The sequence below is a fragment of the Phodopus roborovskii genome, unplaced genomic scaffold (assembly GCF_943737965.1).
Source record: "Phodopus roborovskii unplaced genomic scaffold, PHOROB, whole genome shotgun sequence".
Taxonomy (NCBI): Eukaryota; Metazoa; Chordata; class Mammalia; order Rodentia; family Cricetidae; genus Phodopus; species Phodopus roborovskii.
In genome coordinates this window covers 78,490-96,354 of record NW_026125221.1, presented here as the reverse complement: position 1 = coordinate 96,354, position 17,865 = coordinate 78,490, and the positions used below count along the sequence as shown (strand labels likewise).

Genomic DNA, 17,865 nt, shown 5'->3' with positions numbered 1-17,865 from the left:
TAGAACCCTTATGGCATGGCCTGGGGTTCTATGTGAGGACTGAAAAGCTGGAGGAGAAAACATGTTCTCTCTCTCTCTCTTTCTTGGCATGGTGGGAGACCCAAGCAGTGGAGAGGTGGTGTGGAGATCAGCAGTGGCTCCAGCCTTACTCTGTATCTGTGAGTTTGTCCCTTTCATTGCACATCTTAAGAAATTGGAGGCATCACCTTCCCTGTAGAGTGGAAGGGGAAAATGGGATGGGCAGGTGGTTGGGGGGCATGGGATAGAGGGAGGGGGGAGGAAGGAAGGGAGGGAGGGAAAGAGAGAGGAAGGAAGGGAAAAGGAATTGGGATCAATATGTAAAATAAGAAACAAATAAAAAAATCAGTCTAAAAACAAAAAGGAATTGTTTTTCGTATCTGTGAGTTCATGCTTAATTAAAATAAATGTTCTTTTTTGCTTTTAAGCTTCCTTCGTTCCTTCCTTCCCTCCTTTCATTCATTCTTTCTTTTTTCTCTGTTTTTTTTTCCTCGAGATAGGGTTTCTCTATATAGCCCTAGCTGTCCAGGAACTCTCTGTCAGGCCAGGCTGGCTTTGAACTCAGAAATCCACTTGCCTCTGCTTCCCAAGTGCTGGGATTAAAGGAGTGAGTCACCACCTCCCAGATCTTTATTATTTATAAAATAGGCCATTTTGGCTTCAATCTCTTCAAAGAGAACTTATTTAATTAAAATATAGCCCTATCTCCAGAGGAGCATTTGTCCTACAAAAACATTAATACTTACATATAGATATAGTTATTTATAATATAAAAGGGAAACTTTATATCACCACAATGGCAGTAACTCTAGGAATAACTGCATATTATTTGAGATTTTGAAAGACAGTGTTCCAGCTATTAACTTATTAGACAATTTAAATACCTTAAATTAATAGAAGGTAAGATATTGTGGTTTGAATAGGTGTGGCTGTCATAGACCTATGTGTTTAAATGCTTGGCCCATAGGGAATAGCACTGTTTGGAGGTTATATTGATGTTCATGGCAGTTTTTCATTGAGGCTCCTAGGCTCCATCATCTCTTTTAGTCTTAGCATTCATCCTCTGGCTTCATTGCCCAGGAATCTTCCCACAGTCATGCCATGTAGGCACCAGAAATGTGTCAGTTCTTTTCATCTGGGGAGCAGGGCAAGTAGGACCGGGTTAAGATTACAATAATGAGAGCAAAGCAGGTAACTAGAATTGAGCAATAGAAGGGATGGAAAAACACTTTACAGGTTGAAAATGACTTATAATTATTCAGAGAAAGTCAATATGATAAGGATAACAATTTTAATAAGTGGTTGAACAGAAACACAACATCTTGAATATTAATGATATTAAATACCCTTTCCAAATGACAGATACTAACTTTTTATGTTTTCTTTTTAGTTGTGTGGTTAGTTAGTGGTAGTGGTGGTGGTGGTGGTGGTGTGTGTGTGTGTGTGTGTGTGTGTGTGTGTGTGTGTGAGCATATGTGCTCATGCACATGCATGTGTTTTGCTAACAGAGGCCAGAGAAAGGGTGCTGGATGTGGGTACAGAGAACTGAACTCAGGTCCTCTGATAGCACAGGTAGTTCTCTGAGCTGCTGCTGAAGCCTCTCTTTCCCTTGATATTTTTCTTGGTTCTACACAATATATATATATTAGTTAATTTGAACATCAAGGAAGCATATAAACTAGCAGAAAATATCTATGAGGTATTATTTACATCCTCACTGGCATACTGTTTTAAGAATGAATACTAGAAAGAAGGGCTTCTGTTAATTCAACCTTCAATAAAGCCTTGTCAAACTTTAAGCAATAAGCATTGTCATTCCTTATGACTGAAGCAGAAGAACTCTTGATCCTTTAGAACCCTTGAGATACCAGTGGTGTTTTTGATGGAGCATGAGAACTAATGATGTGATCTGTTGGGATTTCAGAAAATAAAGCTGAGGTCTTATGAAAAAGACAAAGACAAGATGGTAACTCTACCATAACATAAGCAACTTGGGGCTACTCAGTTTCCCAGAAAATCTCTAGATGCCACCCCCACCCCACCTATCATAAATTCTGACTATGACATTGTTTGGCTATAAAGACAGTATTTCTGAGTGTCTTACTAAATGGTTTCAAAACCTAAATAAACATTTGCAAGTCCTTCCCTCCCTCTTTCTCTCCATCCCTCTCTCCTTCCTTCCTTCCTTTATTCATTTGTTTATTCATCAATTTCTCATGTTCATCAGATTTCACATTGACTTTCACCATGAATTAACATCTTGGCCATTTGTAAAAGATTAAGTAAGGACCACCTAGACTTTGTCATTCAGAACACAAATGCTCTGGGTAGGCTGATTTCTCTGGATGGCTGGGACTGTGAAAGCTGGTATTTATGAGGTTCACAAAATTGTGCTATCCTAAAAAAATTATGGGGCATGTGCCAATATTGGCATAAGGGCTTACATTATTCTATGCTGAAACAGAAAGCAGCTGTGTTCCTTAATAGATTATTTTCAGGCAATTTTCCTCTTAAAAAAAAAAACTACACACACAAGGTGCTCCCCAGTTGTTGTGTTGTTGGCATGGTATTTACTGTATCTATTAATGTTAGATGAAAGCAAGTCAGTGATGTTTACAAGACAGGCGCTTAGAACCAACACCTCCCATTTTGTAAGTCCATGACATAAAGACTGTACAGATGCTCTTAATACTATTTGCCTATAGCAGATTTCAAATTATCTTTTTGTCAGTTACATTTCTTGTAATAGAAGTGAATGACTGTGAGTATCAAAAAGAATATTAATAATTTGCATTAAATGTTATGTGTAAGATACCTAAGTGACTACTATACTATGAAAACAGGAAGAGGCAAGGTGACTGGAGAAACGTCTCAGTGATTAAGAACAAGTATTATTTTTGAAGAGACTCTGATTTTGGTTCCTAGCACCCACATCAAGTAACTCACAACTATCTATAACTGGTATTCCAAAGATCTGATGGCCCTCTGGCCTCCTCATACATAGAAACATACACATAAATGATAATAGTATATAATTAAAAATATGAGGAAAGAATATTATTTTGGAATATTGTACTGGAATAAATTTCATTTAATTTTAACTTTTAAGTATAATCAAAACAGATAATCTAACAACTGAATGTTGCCTCTTTAATCTTTAGCCCTATACTCTATTAGTATTTATTTTCACTGCTGTGACAAGATACCTGACAAAAGCAATTTTAAAAGGGACAGTTTTTGCTATGGCTCACAGTAGTAGTAAACAGTGCATGGTGGTGGGAAGCACATAGCTGCAGCAACATGAGAAGGCTGGTCCCGTTGTATCCATGGCCAGGAAGCAGAGAGAGATGGATGCTGGTGCTCAGCTAGATTCTTACTTCTATTTAGCCTAGGACTCCAGTCCATGAAGTGATGTTGTCCATATTTTGGGTAAGTCTTCCCACCTCTATTCTCCCAGTAGAAACTTCCTCCCAACATGCCCAGCATTTCCTAGATGATTCTAGCTCCTATCAAGGTAACAAGCGATATTGAACATCTCATCCAGTCAGATATGGCATCTGCAAAATGCCCACCTGAAACTGTTGGCACCTCAGTTTTCACTGCAGATATTCACAGTGCTTAGCTGTAGCTATGTCTATGATGACTCAGCCTTCAGAAACATCTTTACTCTCTTCACATAGTCACCCAGTGGTCTAGAGAGCCAGGTTGGGTAAGAGAAGTAGCACTGTTTAGAGACATGGCCTTGAGTGCAGCCCTCAAGATCACACCCAGATGTGTTTGCATGCAGTTTGCATCTGCATAAACCTTAGACTTGAAACACAGAGCTTTTCATTACTGCTGTTCCTCCCTTCACCCAAGTACAACCCTCAAAGCAGAGGACGGCTGAGTCCATGAGGAAAGGGCAGGTGTTTTAATAATGCCTGTCTCCGCCAGACATGAAGGAAGAATCCATGTGGTGAGACTTGCTTTTCATAGGCATAATTAGATGACAAAGCTGAGAACAATTCATACTGGTTAATTAAATGTAAAAGTGCTGTACAGACAGCTCTCATGCTCACTTCTAATAATAATGAGCCCCGAGATGACATTATACATTTATACATGTTTGATTTCATTGTGGCACAGAGAGGAGACTTAAAATGAGCTACACTGTTCACATTCTTTTGTCTTAATGAGGGAAACAGCATTTAAAAGTAGGATCAATTAAGCATATAGGAGTATAATTAATGAGTTATTTTTAAAAAATAATATGAGGTACTGGAAAAATGGTTAAGTTTTTTGGAGTGCTGGCCGAGCATGCAAGAAGTTCTGAGTTGATTCTTCCATATTGGATAGATTGGGTGTGGTTGTACATACCTGTAGTCTCAGAATGGGGAGTTGGAGGTTGGAGGATGAGAAATTCACGGCCATTCTTGCTGCATACATAGTGAGCCTGAGGCCAAACTGTGTTACATAAACCTCTGTCTAAACAAAGTCTTAAAAAAAAAACTAGACAAAATAAGAAATATTGATTCAACATAAAATATTATGATATCTGTGTGTGCTTTTCTGTTTTTGAGTTAACTAAGGATGGAGAATATAAATGACTTTCTCCCAGGAACAAACCATGTATGCAGCAAAACCCATGACTTACAATGATTTTCCTTCTTTCTGATATTCTGATATTCTGTAGCATTGTTTGGTCTATTTAAATAGGCAAGTTTCATAACCCTCCTTTTTGTATATGAAAAAAAGACACTGAATGAACCTGATTACCTGATTTAACAAAAAGAAATATTGATGTACCTATTTACTTATTGTTATGATTGGTTGATGGATTGAGACAATGTTTTCCTCTGTAGTCCTGGCTGGCCTGGAATTTACTATAAAGCTCAGGCTTTCTATCTTAACAGAAGACTGCCAAGAAGTTCAGTAGTGAGCAGCTATGATCTGATTCACTTTTAAATAATAAACATGTTTTCTACATTAAACCATCAAAAAAGAGATTCCTATTAAGAAGTTGAATTTTCTTGAGGTTTAGCTTTTGCTATTTAATTGGAAAAGAGACACTGACTAGCAGAAATAGAAGAGGGACTGTCTCTTCCTATAGTCAATACACCAGAAACTGACAGTGTGAGTTTTTATTGGATAGGAGTGAGGGCATGCATTTTTAAACTCAGATTAGGTTTATAACACCTTATAAATATATAATTTATTGGCTATAATATATAATGGTTACATATTAGGTTATTAGAGGTTAAAATGTTTATAGACATCCAATGAAGGAGCAATCTCTGTAATAAGTCAGGTTTATTAAACAGATACAAAATAAAGTACACTCATGATACAGAACAAGGTTGCAATACTGTTGTTGTTTTAGTTGCTGATCTTCTCATTGTCTTGGATGATCAAGGTAGTCTGGGGAAATTCACCAAGCTGCCACTGCCAGTGAGCTCTCCAGAGTCCAAGAGAGCTTGCTGACCCTCACACCCTCAGTTCTTATCTGGCCATGTATCCCAGAAAAGACTGTGCCCATTAGACCAAGCCACCCCAATACAAATGGCTGTCGTACTGAATTCCCACAATAGACATCAACCTTCTATAGACTGGAAGCATTATCAGTTAGACAGAAAATCTAATAGGAGTGCATTAGTATTTATCTGATTTTGAGACTGGACTTGAACATTGTAGCTTGCTGGCCTAGAACTCACTATATAGCTCAGACCAGCTTGAAACTCATGGCACCTTAGCCTCCCACCTTAGCCACCTCAGTATAGGGATTATAAGCATGAATCACCATGGCTAGGAAAATAATTTATTATTAAAATGGAGTAAGTCCTTGGCAGCTGACTGGTTGTCTCAATTGTGTCTCCAGTTCTCTATTTAATCAGGCAGTGGATACAACACATTCACATGACCTTGACTACTTCAGACTTTACAAATTATCATTCTTCTTGCTTGTTCCTCCCTTCTTTTTCTTGTTGGATGCACGTGGATGCCTCATCACCCCATCTGGCTTAAGACCAATCTATGTGCTAATGATCAATCAAGAATAATCAACCATCTTGATTACTGTCAGCAGAGCGATTCAAAGACATTTATTGACTTTAATCCTTATTTTGGAAAACAAGTGTGTTAGAATTTCTGCATTCAAAAGCCCTTAAGTCCCAGTAGCACGAAATGACACAGCCTTAATCTCATGCCTGTAGGTCTACGGGTGTGCTGGAATGACATGGCTGCTGTGTGCTGTTGACTCAGGGTGTCAGATTAGATGACTTACTGTTGAGGGTGTTTATTCTGGACCCTAAAACTCATGACCATATACAGGAAACATTTTATGCAAAGTATGAAAGCATAAAATGCAAGCCCCCTCTCTGCTTCTTGTCTCATGTCTGCTAATGTGCCTTTAATAAAACAAACCATAAGACTGAAGGAGTGAGGGGGACTTTTGTGAGTCTTTAAAGGCATGGACATGATATCTTCAAATAGCAGTCCATCTTCCCATTGTACGAAGGAGGGTGATGGCTGATGATTAAATATTTCACTAGAGGCAATAGCATATTAACATTAGTTTTCTAGGATGTAGTCTCATAGCCTGTTAATTCTCAGGTCCTAGAATAGATAATGACTTGATAATGCGCTGAGCATCCTTGATGATAAGCTCTTGTCTGTGAGCTGTGGTGAAGAGAGGGAAGCTTCACAAAGAGAATCCCTGGATATGATACATTTTCCCAGGCTGCACAGTTCTGGCTAGAGGAGCTGTTGGGCCAAGAAGTACTAAAGCTGGCAAGTTATTCATTTTAAGGAGTTACTTCCTTCTGTTTGCCAAGAGGGGTTCTCTCTCAACAGTGATCCTGAAAGTGTGTGTACATGGTTGTGTGGGTGTTTGTGTGCCTGCATGTGTATATACTGTGTGTCTATGGTTTGATGGAAAGTGACACCAAGCTTTCTACTAAATCTGCAAGTCGGACAAAGAAAACTTGGCTGAGTTTATTTAATTTATTTCTGTGTCTTTGATCCTATCTCACAAGTCTGTATGTCTAGTTACATACCAATACCATGTTAGTTTTGTTACTATGGCTGTGTAATATAATTTTACATCAGGTATTAGAATACCCCCCCAGCACTGTTCATTTAGATCAACATTTTGGTTCTGAGTTCTTCTATGCTTCCACATGAATTTTGGGATGCTTTTTGTATTTTAGTGAATAGTTTAATTGGAATTTTGATGACATTCCAATTGACTCTGCAGTTTACATTGTTTAATACTGTTATTTTTCTAACTATCTTTCTTTGGTGTTTTAAAGTTTTCATTGTAGGAATCATTTATCTACACTTAGGTTTATTCTAAAGGAATACTTCAGGCTGTTGTGAATTGGCTGCTTTTCTGATTGTTCTTCTCTGCATGCTCATTAATGGTATATATAAAAGATACTGGGTTTGTATGTTAATTTAGTGTCCTGGTTGAAAGTGCTTATTAGTTTTATGAGACTTCTGGTGGAGTCTTTAGGGCATATGTGGATGAAAATGTATTTATGAAACAGATGACTATATTCAATGAATATATAGTAATAATAACTTGGGTGAAGATGGAAGCAAAATAAAATATTCTCAACCGAAGATGCAGCACCTGCCACACTTGGGCCTGGGAGGCAGGAACTCTACTTTATAGGAGAGAAGTAAATGAGTCCATCAAGAGTCCTGGCTTCTGTGTCATGTAGAATCCTTATGGAAGACTGCATGCATCTATTAGGGAATTTTCCTTCCTTTACCCTCCATTGCTTGCATCATGTTAGAGCTCAGAGGTTCTGGGTCACAAGTTTGGCAGGGTTACTCCATCCTTTCTGTCCTAGTTTGCTCCTATTGCACCATGTCTTGAAGGAATTTTGAGACTTCAGCTTACAGTTGTAGTCCATCCTTCAAGGGAAAAAGCAGAAGACACATAGGAATGCTGATTACAGGCTTGCTGCCCCTTAGATTGCTCAGCCTGACCAAGGATGTTACTACATACAGTTGGACTTGCTCTACATCAATCATCAATCAAGAAAATGCACCATAGGTTTGCAGGTTTGCATATAAGACAATCTGGACAATCTGATGGAGACTTTTTTTTTTCACTGAGCTTCAGTTTTCTCAGATGGCTCTAGATCATATCAAGTTGAAAATAAACACATGCCAACACTCCTTGTGTATGTCATTGGTAATAGTTGGTATGTTCTACTCATTTGAGAACAGCAAATATTTAGCAGTTTATTTATGTTAAACAAAACTTCCTCAGTCATGCAAAGTTGATAGAGGATGTCTTTCTGTATGTTGGGAATATATGTTTCTCTTATTGGTTGATGAATAAAGCTGTTTTGGCCAATGTACAGGCAGTATTTAGCCAGCCAGGAACTTCAAACAGGGATAGAGAAAGGTAGTAGGTAGAGTCGAGGAGATACCACGTAGCTTTTGAAGAAGCAAGAGACCTGAGGTTCACTGGTAAATGAAGACAACGTGGAGATACACAAGATTAATAGAAATGGGTTAATAATTAAGAAACAGCTAGCCAATGAGAAGCCTGAGCCATTGGCTAAACAATTTATAATTTATATAAGGCTCTGTGTGTTTATTTTGGACTAAAGGGCTGTAGAAACGGGCAGAACAGAAACTTCCATCTACATGTGGCACCCAAACATTTGGCAAGAATTTTCACATAAAACCTAACAAAAAGCTTAAAAATGTTTCTGAATACACGGAAATGGAACCACACTAGGTTTCCTAGTATCAGAGTCCAATACAAGCCATGGTGCAGAGACACTGTGGCACTCAAACTTGGTTACAGCATACTGCACAGCAGATTTAACTTTAACTCATACAGACCAAAACAGTTTATGGGCAATGTGCTACAAGCTGCTTGAAGGCAGCATAGACCAGAGTAGAGGCGGTGAGCATAGTTCCCAGAAATCACCCATGTTGGAAATCCTAACAGGGAAGAACCAGGAACTAGAACCTCCACTTTAATCCTAGCTATGCTGCTTAGCAGATTAAAGACTTATGTGCTCATAAAAAGGCAGAGATATACAGCAAAGACTGATTCAGATAAAAATAAAATTAAAAACCCTCTAAACTTCTTACAGTGTGTTTAAAATACATGTAGGCTTGGAAAAGAAAAGAAAAAGGAAATAGAGTAGCTGAGCATGGTGGCACATGTCTTTCATCTTAGTACCCCAGAGCCGGAGGCAGGTGTATCTCTGTGATTTCAAGGCCAGCTTGGTCTACAGAGTGAGTTCCAGGACAACCAAAGACACACACAAAACCCTGTCTTAAATAAATAAATAAATAAATAAATAAATAAATAAATAAATAAATAAATAAGATAAAAGGATACTGTATGTATCCAAACAGGGATACAGAAAGGTATTAGATTCAGAGAGATGCCATGTAGCTTCTGAGGAAGCAAGAGATCCAGGCACCACCATTAATCCAAGACCATGTGGGTTTAAATGAGTGTTAATAATTAAGAACAAGCAAGCCAATGAAGAGCGCTAGCCATCAGCCAAAGACTTTATAATTTATATAAGCCCCTGTGTGTTTATTTATGACTAAAGGGCCCCAGGAATGGACAGAACACAAATTTTTGTGTATACAAAATAACAACTAAGCTTGTTGCACCTTGACACTGGGAATGCCCCTACATTTTCAATAATGACCAAGGGAGGGGCAGTACTGGCCTTGTGCCCTGTTTTTTGTATGTGACAAATTACTTATACCACACCCAAGAGTTTCCACCAGGGGTTTGGATGACTGACAGCCTACTCTATAGCCTGATTTTGTTATTTTTTGTATGTGTGTGTGAAATAAGAGGTAGTCTGAACTTTTCATCTTCATCTTTCCACCTTCAAGTACTGGGACTGTAGGTGTACATTACAATGCTCAGCTTTACTGCATTTTAGTAGCCTTTTAGTAAAGTATGCATGTGTGTGTGCACGTGCATGCTCATGCACACACATGTGGGGTACAGACACAAACACACCCCTATAATTTATTTCTGGTCTGTCCATTGTTATTTCTATTAAAAGAAGGAAATGGCTGTGCTTTTATCAGCACTCTTGGCTTCCTGTCTTCATGTATAGGCTTTAGTTTTTTTTGATTTTGTTTTGATTTTTTTTTTCCTTTTTTAATTTAAATTTGAAACAAAGTTGTTTTACATGTCCATCCAAGTTCCCTCTCCCTTCCCTCCTCCCCTGACCCCACCAACCCTCTATTCCACCTCCTTTCTTCTCTCCAGGGAGGGTGAAACCTTCCATGGGGAATCTTCAAAGTCTGTCATATCATTTGAAGCAGAGCCTAGGCCCTCCCCCATGTGTCTAGGCTGAGACAGTATCCCTCTATGTGGAATGGGCTCCCAAATTCCATTCATATAATAGGAAAAAATGCTCACCCACTACCAGAGGGACCATAGATTACCCAAGCTTCCTAATTGACACCCACATCAGGGGATCGGGATCAGTTCTCTGCTGGTTTCCCAGGTATCAGTCTGGGGGTCCATGAGCTCCCCCTTGTTCAGGTCAAGCTGTCTCTGTAGGTTTCTCCAGCCTGGTCTTGACCATTTTGCTTATCACTCCTCCCTCTCTGTAACTGGATTCCAAGAGTTTGGCTGTGTTTAGCTGTGGGTGTCTGCTTCTGCTTCCATCAGATACTAGACAAAGGCTCTAAGATGGCATATAAGGTAGTCATCAATTTCATTATCAAGGAAGGGCATTTAAGGTAGCCTCTCCACTACTGTTTAGATTGTTTGTTGGGATCATCCTTGTAGATCTCTGGACATTTCCTAGTACCAGATTTCTCTTTAAACCTATAATGGCTCCCTCTATTATGGTATCTCTTTTCTTGCTCTTCTCTATTCTTCCTCCCACTCAATCTTCCTGCTCCCTCATGACCTTCTCTTCTCCCTATCTTTTTCTTCTAATTCCCTTTAGCCTCCCCACATGCTCCCAATTTTCTCAGCAGATCTTGTCCCTTTCCCCTTCTCCTAGGGAACATGTATATCTTTCTTAGGGTCCTCTTTAATTCCTAGCTTCTCTGGTGGTATGGGTTGTAGGCTGCCAATCCTTTGCTCTATGTCTAAAAAATCATATATGAGTGAGTACATACTGTGTTTGTCTTTTGTGTAAATGTACCATATTATCTTCTTAACATAGATGGACTGGGTAGTCTGTGGGGCCTCTAGTAATGGATCAGTATTTATGCCTAGTACAAGAATTGACTTTTGGAGCCCAGCCTACATTTCTCAGCCTAGACACAGTAGGGAGAGCCTAAGCCTTACCCCCAAATGATATGACAAACTTTGAAGACTTCCCATGGAAGGCCTCACCCTCCCTGGAGAGCAAAAAGGGGATGGGCTGGGGTTTGGTGGGGATGATAGGGGTGGATGGGAGGGAGAGGGGATTGGAATTGACATGTAAAACAACCTCGTTTCAAATTTTAAAAAAGGAGGGGAGTCTATGGATGGTTTGGCATGGTTTATTGAGACTCTGTGAGGAGCAAACTGCTGGATTGCCATCATAGCCTTTGACTCTCTCTCTCTCTCTCTCTCTCTCTCTCTCTCTCTCTTCTTTCTCTCTCTCTGTGTTGCATAAATATGCATGTTTTCAAAAGGTAGAAGAGGACATTGAGTGACCTATTATGGCACTCTCTTCTTTATTCCCTTTATTTATATTGTGTCTCCTGGTGAACTAGTGTTAGATAGACAGCATGCCTCAATGATCCTGCTGTGCTCAGAATACAGGAACATGAAGCCATAATCAGTTTTTTGGTTGAGGTAATGGAAATTCAAGCTTCAAGCTCAGGACCTCTTATTCACAGATCCATTGCCTCAGCCTGAATTGTTTATCTTTTTGTGACACTAAGCATGAATGTTCCATACAGTGAACTACAACTTGGGTTATGGTAATGACACAACACATACAATAATATGCAGTGTATGAAAAAGAGCAATCTAGAACAGAATAAAGTTTTGGCCTAAGAAATGGATAACTGGTGGTCTGTTGGTGAGTATGACTATTGAAATGGAGTAGAGATCATTTTTATCACTTTTATGGACATTGTCTTATTCTCCTGATCTGCAAGTGACAGCGAGAGAAAGAAAGGGAGAAAACTGGGTCTGGCATTAAGAAGCCTCAATGCCCTTCCCCATGTCACACTTCTCCCTATAAAGCCATACTTCTTTTAACAAAGTGATACCTCCTAAACCTCAAAAAAGAGTTATTCCCTGATGACTAAGCATTCAAATGTATGAGCCTGTAGGGTCATTTTTATTCAAACCACAACAGACATCTTGACATGGCCCTCCACATGAAGGGAGACTTCAGAACAGCTGATGTTTAACTCAGAGTTATCAGTATAGAATTGTTACTGAAAATCATTGACAACAGGTGATAACGATCACAGAGAGTAAGTGAAAGGGTGGAACAGGTTCAAGTGCTAATCTTGAGCATGTTCCCACAAAAATGAGTGTCAGGAGGTTTTCAGGGACATGACAAAGGAAGTCAATTGTTATTTGTGACCAGGGATGTAGTCTGGTTGTAGAGTACCTGTCTAGCAAGGACAATGGTCTAGATTTCATCTTTAACTCAAAAGGAAAGGCATAGTTTAGACATCTTGTAATAAAGTTTTACAGTAATACTCTATTCACTTCTTTAATCCAATGGAAATTGACTTTGTATTTGATAATGGTGCATCTCCCAGAAGCTTCTTTTCCCACAACCATTTATAAAAAGAAGTTTACTTATTGACAAATGTCAGATACCTGGAGAGGGACAAGTAAACTAGAGTGTGACAGCTGACATTTTCAGTTTATTTCCTGTCAGCCGATTCCCCTCCTCCTCCCACTTGAGTTTGTTAAGAGAATAAACCATGGTCTCTGATAATCCTCATTTTATTTTACTTTTACCTCTGTCAAGGTTTCTGTTAATTCCATCCATTTTTATATGTGTTTTAAATGCAGTTGTCCAAGTTATACCACACAATGTAAGTTCTAACTAATATCTTGTTTTCATAGGCTTTGGTAATTTTATCTAGATAACATTTCTGATATATTTTCTAAACATCACTTTTTAATATTTTTTGCTTCCAGTAAACTCTTACACTGATTCTAATAGGTTTATTCCCAAGTTATTTCTTATTGATTCTTGAACTTACAAAATGTAATTTTTCTTATAATTGAATTCTCTAACGGTTAGATCTTGTTATATTAAAATTCAGTCCACAAGATTCTCCATGCCCATCATATTTTCAGCATAAGTGTCTGTTCTTCCTTTCCCCTTATCATATATTTGATTACTTTTTGTTTGTTTTCCACACTGACTGGACTATACTCAAACACTGAAATGACGTGGTAAGAGAACATCTTTACTCTGTCTGATATTAATGGGAAGGTGTTCAATACCACACTGGTAAGTATGTCTCCTATAGAGTTTTAAAAGTGCTTGCTATTAAATTACAAAATCATCATCTATCAAAAGTTTGATTAAAGTCTTTTAAATATTAAACCCTGTATTGAATTGTGTACTTTTATTAATCTACTGAATTACATTTAATTGGTGTGTGTGCGCATATGTACTTAGTCGTGACTGTATATACACATGTTGTGGAACATGTATGGATGTCCGAGGACACCTTAAGTGTCTGTCCTTCTAATATGTTAATCCCGGAGATCAAACTCAGATCACACAGTTTGACAACTAGTGCTTTTACCTTCCAAACCTTCTCCTAAGCCCTCCAGTGGAATATTTTTTAAAATGTAAATAAAACGATGTGTTTCCTTCTATGCTCTAATATTATGCCAATCATTGTAAGTTAAGTTTCAGTGTACCAATTTATGAAGGGAAATAATAGAGGTTACCAGATATTAGGGCCTAGCCCAGGAGCATGAATCCAGGAGTGTGAGAGCAATGATGAATTTATAAAGGACAAAGACTAACTGTTGTTGAAACTCCTCATGGTAGGGACTGTAGGAGTGGGCTCATTAGCCTAAGCAAGTGATAACATAGCAGAGATTCACACAAAGAAACAAACATGCCCTTCTTGTGTTTCTGATTCCTTCTATAGTATTATTTAATTTCTGTAGTTATTTGGATGTGAATGTCTTTTCTAAGGTCTTGATATGAAGCTCCATATTTTCCTTTTTTTTTTCCAAGCCAAACCTTATCCAGCTTTATTAAAGATACTTTCCATAAACAATCATGGTATTTCAGGCAGGACATGGGCAGACAATCATTAACAGTTTACAAGAACTTCCAAACTCCCTTCTTGTATAGACTACCAAAATCAGAAAGCCACTATAAAACCCAGTGAAGTCTTCATTCAATGCTTTGAAAAGGGGAAGAGCTTAGAGTGAGGGTTGACATTTCACATTAAGGATGTTGTTTAACAACTTTTCACAAGCCGACCCTGACTTTCAGAAAAACGAAATGAAAACGGCAGAATTATCATTCTGAAGATCCACAATCTTGTCTATAAAAGGAACCGATGCTCCTTTGAGGATAATTATCACTGCAAAGTCCAGATTGCCCAATAGACCAGCAAAACCAATTTTAGGGGGTCAGGTTCCAACAGGTCTCTGGTTTTAAGGGAGTTAAGTCTATGTTGATGGTACAGGGGGAAGAGGATATAAAAAATGAATTTAGTTTTCCCACACAAGGCATTCTTTGCCATGGTGGCCACATATGTCAATACCAGGACGTCTCTCCTGAGCCAAGAGGAGACCTTTAAATTGTCAAGGAGAGATGCTTTCATCAACCATCATCAATCCATCTTGGGAGACATTTTGCTAGTGACACATGTTCCTTCCCCCCCCCACCAAAACAATGAAGTGTTCTGTGTGCTAACAACATAGCTTAAAAAAAAAAAAGTAAAACAAGATTCTGCATTTTTATAAAACTTGATAAAAAATAGTATTTCAAACTGTACAGTCACCAGAAGTACACAGTTATCAAAATGCACACATCTCACTTGGCATCTCCAGCACCTTCAGCTTTCTGCGCCTGGTCTGTTTTGGCGTCTCCATTTTCTGCAGGATTATTTGCATCCTTGCCAGCATCAGCTTTCCCCTTCTTCCCCTTGGGTACCTTCTCTCCCTTCTTTGCAGGGGCCTTTTTAGGCTTGGGCTCTGGCTTTGGAGGAGCAGGTTTAGCAGACAACCTCGCAGATCTTCTCTGTGTCTCGTCCTTCACCTTGGCTTTATCTCCTTTAGTATCCCCTTCAGCCTTTCTTTTGGGCATGGCGGCGGCGGGGGACGGCGGTGCAGAACGCGGGGCTGCAGTGGTGCGCGGGTTTGGTCCAGCCGGGGGTCGTTCTTGCTGCTTCTTCACACTGCTCCGAAGCTCCATATTTTCAACCTTTACTAATTTGATCATCTGTGATTATAAATTTCCCCCTAAAATTGTTTTTTGCTTGACAAATATTTTTGTATGTCATAATTTTGTTTTTAGTCTGCCCAGATGTTTGGAGATTTTCTTCTGAATTTTCCCTTTATCTAATTACAGTTAATATGTGCATGTTCATTTATGAGTTTGATATAGATTTGAGTTTGATGTATTCACCCACAAAGTTTTCAAACATGTCTTAACAGACCCTACTCCAGCCTCAGAGCTGGTCAAAGTAGAGGCAGTAGGGACCCAGGCTCACTTGGAGAAGTTCATCCTTTGGGAATATAGTTCCTGCCAGCTTCTGTGTACCCTTTTAACTTCCAGTAGATTTTATATAGGTATATGATATTTGAGGTTTGCTTTGTACCTTCTTATTATTTTTGGTGGCAATGAGTAAAGATTTTTCTACAAGTGAAAACCTAATCTGTTTTGAGGACCGGCTTTTCACTATGGTGTTGACCAAGCACTTGTCATATAATATTTTCCCACATTAAATCATGTAGAAGAAATGTCTTCCAGTGTTGAAATCTAAGAGCCTGCTGTCATATTATATATGCCCTTACAGTCATACTATAAACATATAAAAGAGGGTTTTTGATCCCCTAGGATTGTGTGTGATTGTGAGCTGCTCACTGTGATCACTGAGAATCAAGTTGTCAAAGAACAGCAAGTGCTCTTAACCATGGAACTATTTCTCTAGCCCCTACTATCTCTTATCTTTACAAATATTTCAATAATTTTCTTACCAATGTTGTGTATTTTTGTTCTTTGTTCTTTTGTGATAATTAAGCATAATAATTTAATTGTAACTTTATAAGTCCCTGTGAAATGGCTAAAGTAAAACCTCATCTGGGTGCTACAGTCATTCAGAAAACAGTGGGTTTCTGAACTATCCAAGCAATAAGTCAAACTGGTCTGCCTCTTTAGACCTGTAAAGTGATAACTACAATTTTTCAGTCATTTTTTTCCTTGAAAAATTCCCTAATTTCTTGACAAATATACTTCTAATTAAAATACTGGGACATCAAAATGGAATGGTTTTGTGCTTGAAAAATGAGTGATAGACAGTAACTAATGCACCATGCAAACCCACAGTTATGGTATTAGAGGTACTCGATCCTAGTATTGAATATTTTTCTATACTTCATCATCTTCCCAAGGTTATCTTAAAATAGGAAATTTGGTAAAAAATTTGCTTTGTTTGTTTTATGAAATTGATAGCAACTATTACTAGTTTGGATATAAGACTGAATGACATCTCTCTGATGATGCAAAACAATACATTAGTTATAAAGAACAAAAAAAAAAAAAAACGTGTAGATATACTTGTGGGAATTAAAGACAATACTCACAGAGGTAAAATGGAAATCTTGCCAAAATAGAAAATTCAAAGATTTTACTCTTGAGAAACCAAGCCTCATTAACTCTAATTAGGATTCCTGTACACATCTAAATTTTAATGCTTCAGACTTCCAACAAGGGACATTCTGTACATTTAATGCCAGCTAAAACTTTCCTAACAAACCAGCTTGAATTTTATTTTACCAGTGTCTTTCTACTGTGTGTTCTGGACATTAGTGGGCTTGTCTTCATCAAGTGTGCATGGTTTACACAGGCAGATTCTGAAAGTCAGTTGCTTTCCTTGCTCTCCATTTCATCTCATTCAGTTCAGAACATAATGAATAACAATTTTCTGTGGGGAAAATAGAAAGTAGCCTGGTTACTCAGGAGCATTTAATGTAGACAAGCCATCATCACCAACTATGTAAAGATTTCTTTCTAGGTCCTCATTAATGATTTCATTCTTCTGGTCTACACTGTTCATATCCCTCACTTTAGCACCAGTTCTTTGGGGATAGACAAATCTCTCTTAATTTTTTAAAAATTCCAATAATATTTTAACCTTTGCTTTATACAGTAAATATGAAGTCACATTCACCGACTATTAACAATATTACTGAATTTCTGCACCTTTCTTTTGTGGATGTTTATTTTTTTTTATTTTATTTTTTATCTTGTTTTGAGAGGATTCATGTAGCCAAGGCTGAACTTTAACTTGCTCTGTAACCATGGATGGCCTTTAAGTCCCAATAATGCTTCCTCTACTGTTGAAGGTGAGAAAGTCCCTGAAGGATTTACAACAGGTAGGGAATATGATCAGGGTGAAATAAGAATGAAATGGTTTAGTATGATTTTGGTAGTTAAATCTGGACCAGGACTTCTGGTATCTGAGCCAGATCATTTTATTTTAGCCATATTTAAACAAGGCACAATTTTTGAGGGGGAAAGTTTTCTGATAACAGTTAACTCAGTCCAAGAACACAACAATTTTGAGACTTGTTTCTGATGAGACGCTTACAAAGTACATCTGGTTTCTTTCACAAGAAAGGGTTTTGTTGACTCAGAGATTTAGGGAGTTTGACTGAAGTAAATATAATGCCTGTTGGTGTCAGGACTT

General features: G+C 38.2%; 1 protein-coding gene across 1 annotated transcript; it reads right to left on the bottom strand.

Annotated features, from left to right (window-relative positions):
* Window positions 1-14,178: 14,178 nt before the first annotated feature.
* Window positions 14,179-15,300, bottom strand: LOC127227056 (non-histone chromosomal protein HMG-17). Its single transcript, XM_051191314.1, has one exon. The coding sequence runs from the start codon at window positions 15,258-15,260 to the stop codon at window positions 14,988-14,990; it is 273 nt and encodes a 90-aa protein (XP_051047271.1). The 5' UTR covers window positions 15,261-15,300; the 3' UTR covers window positions 14,179-14,987.
* Between the last annotated feature and the right edge of the window lie 2,565 nt (window positions 15,301-17,865).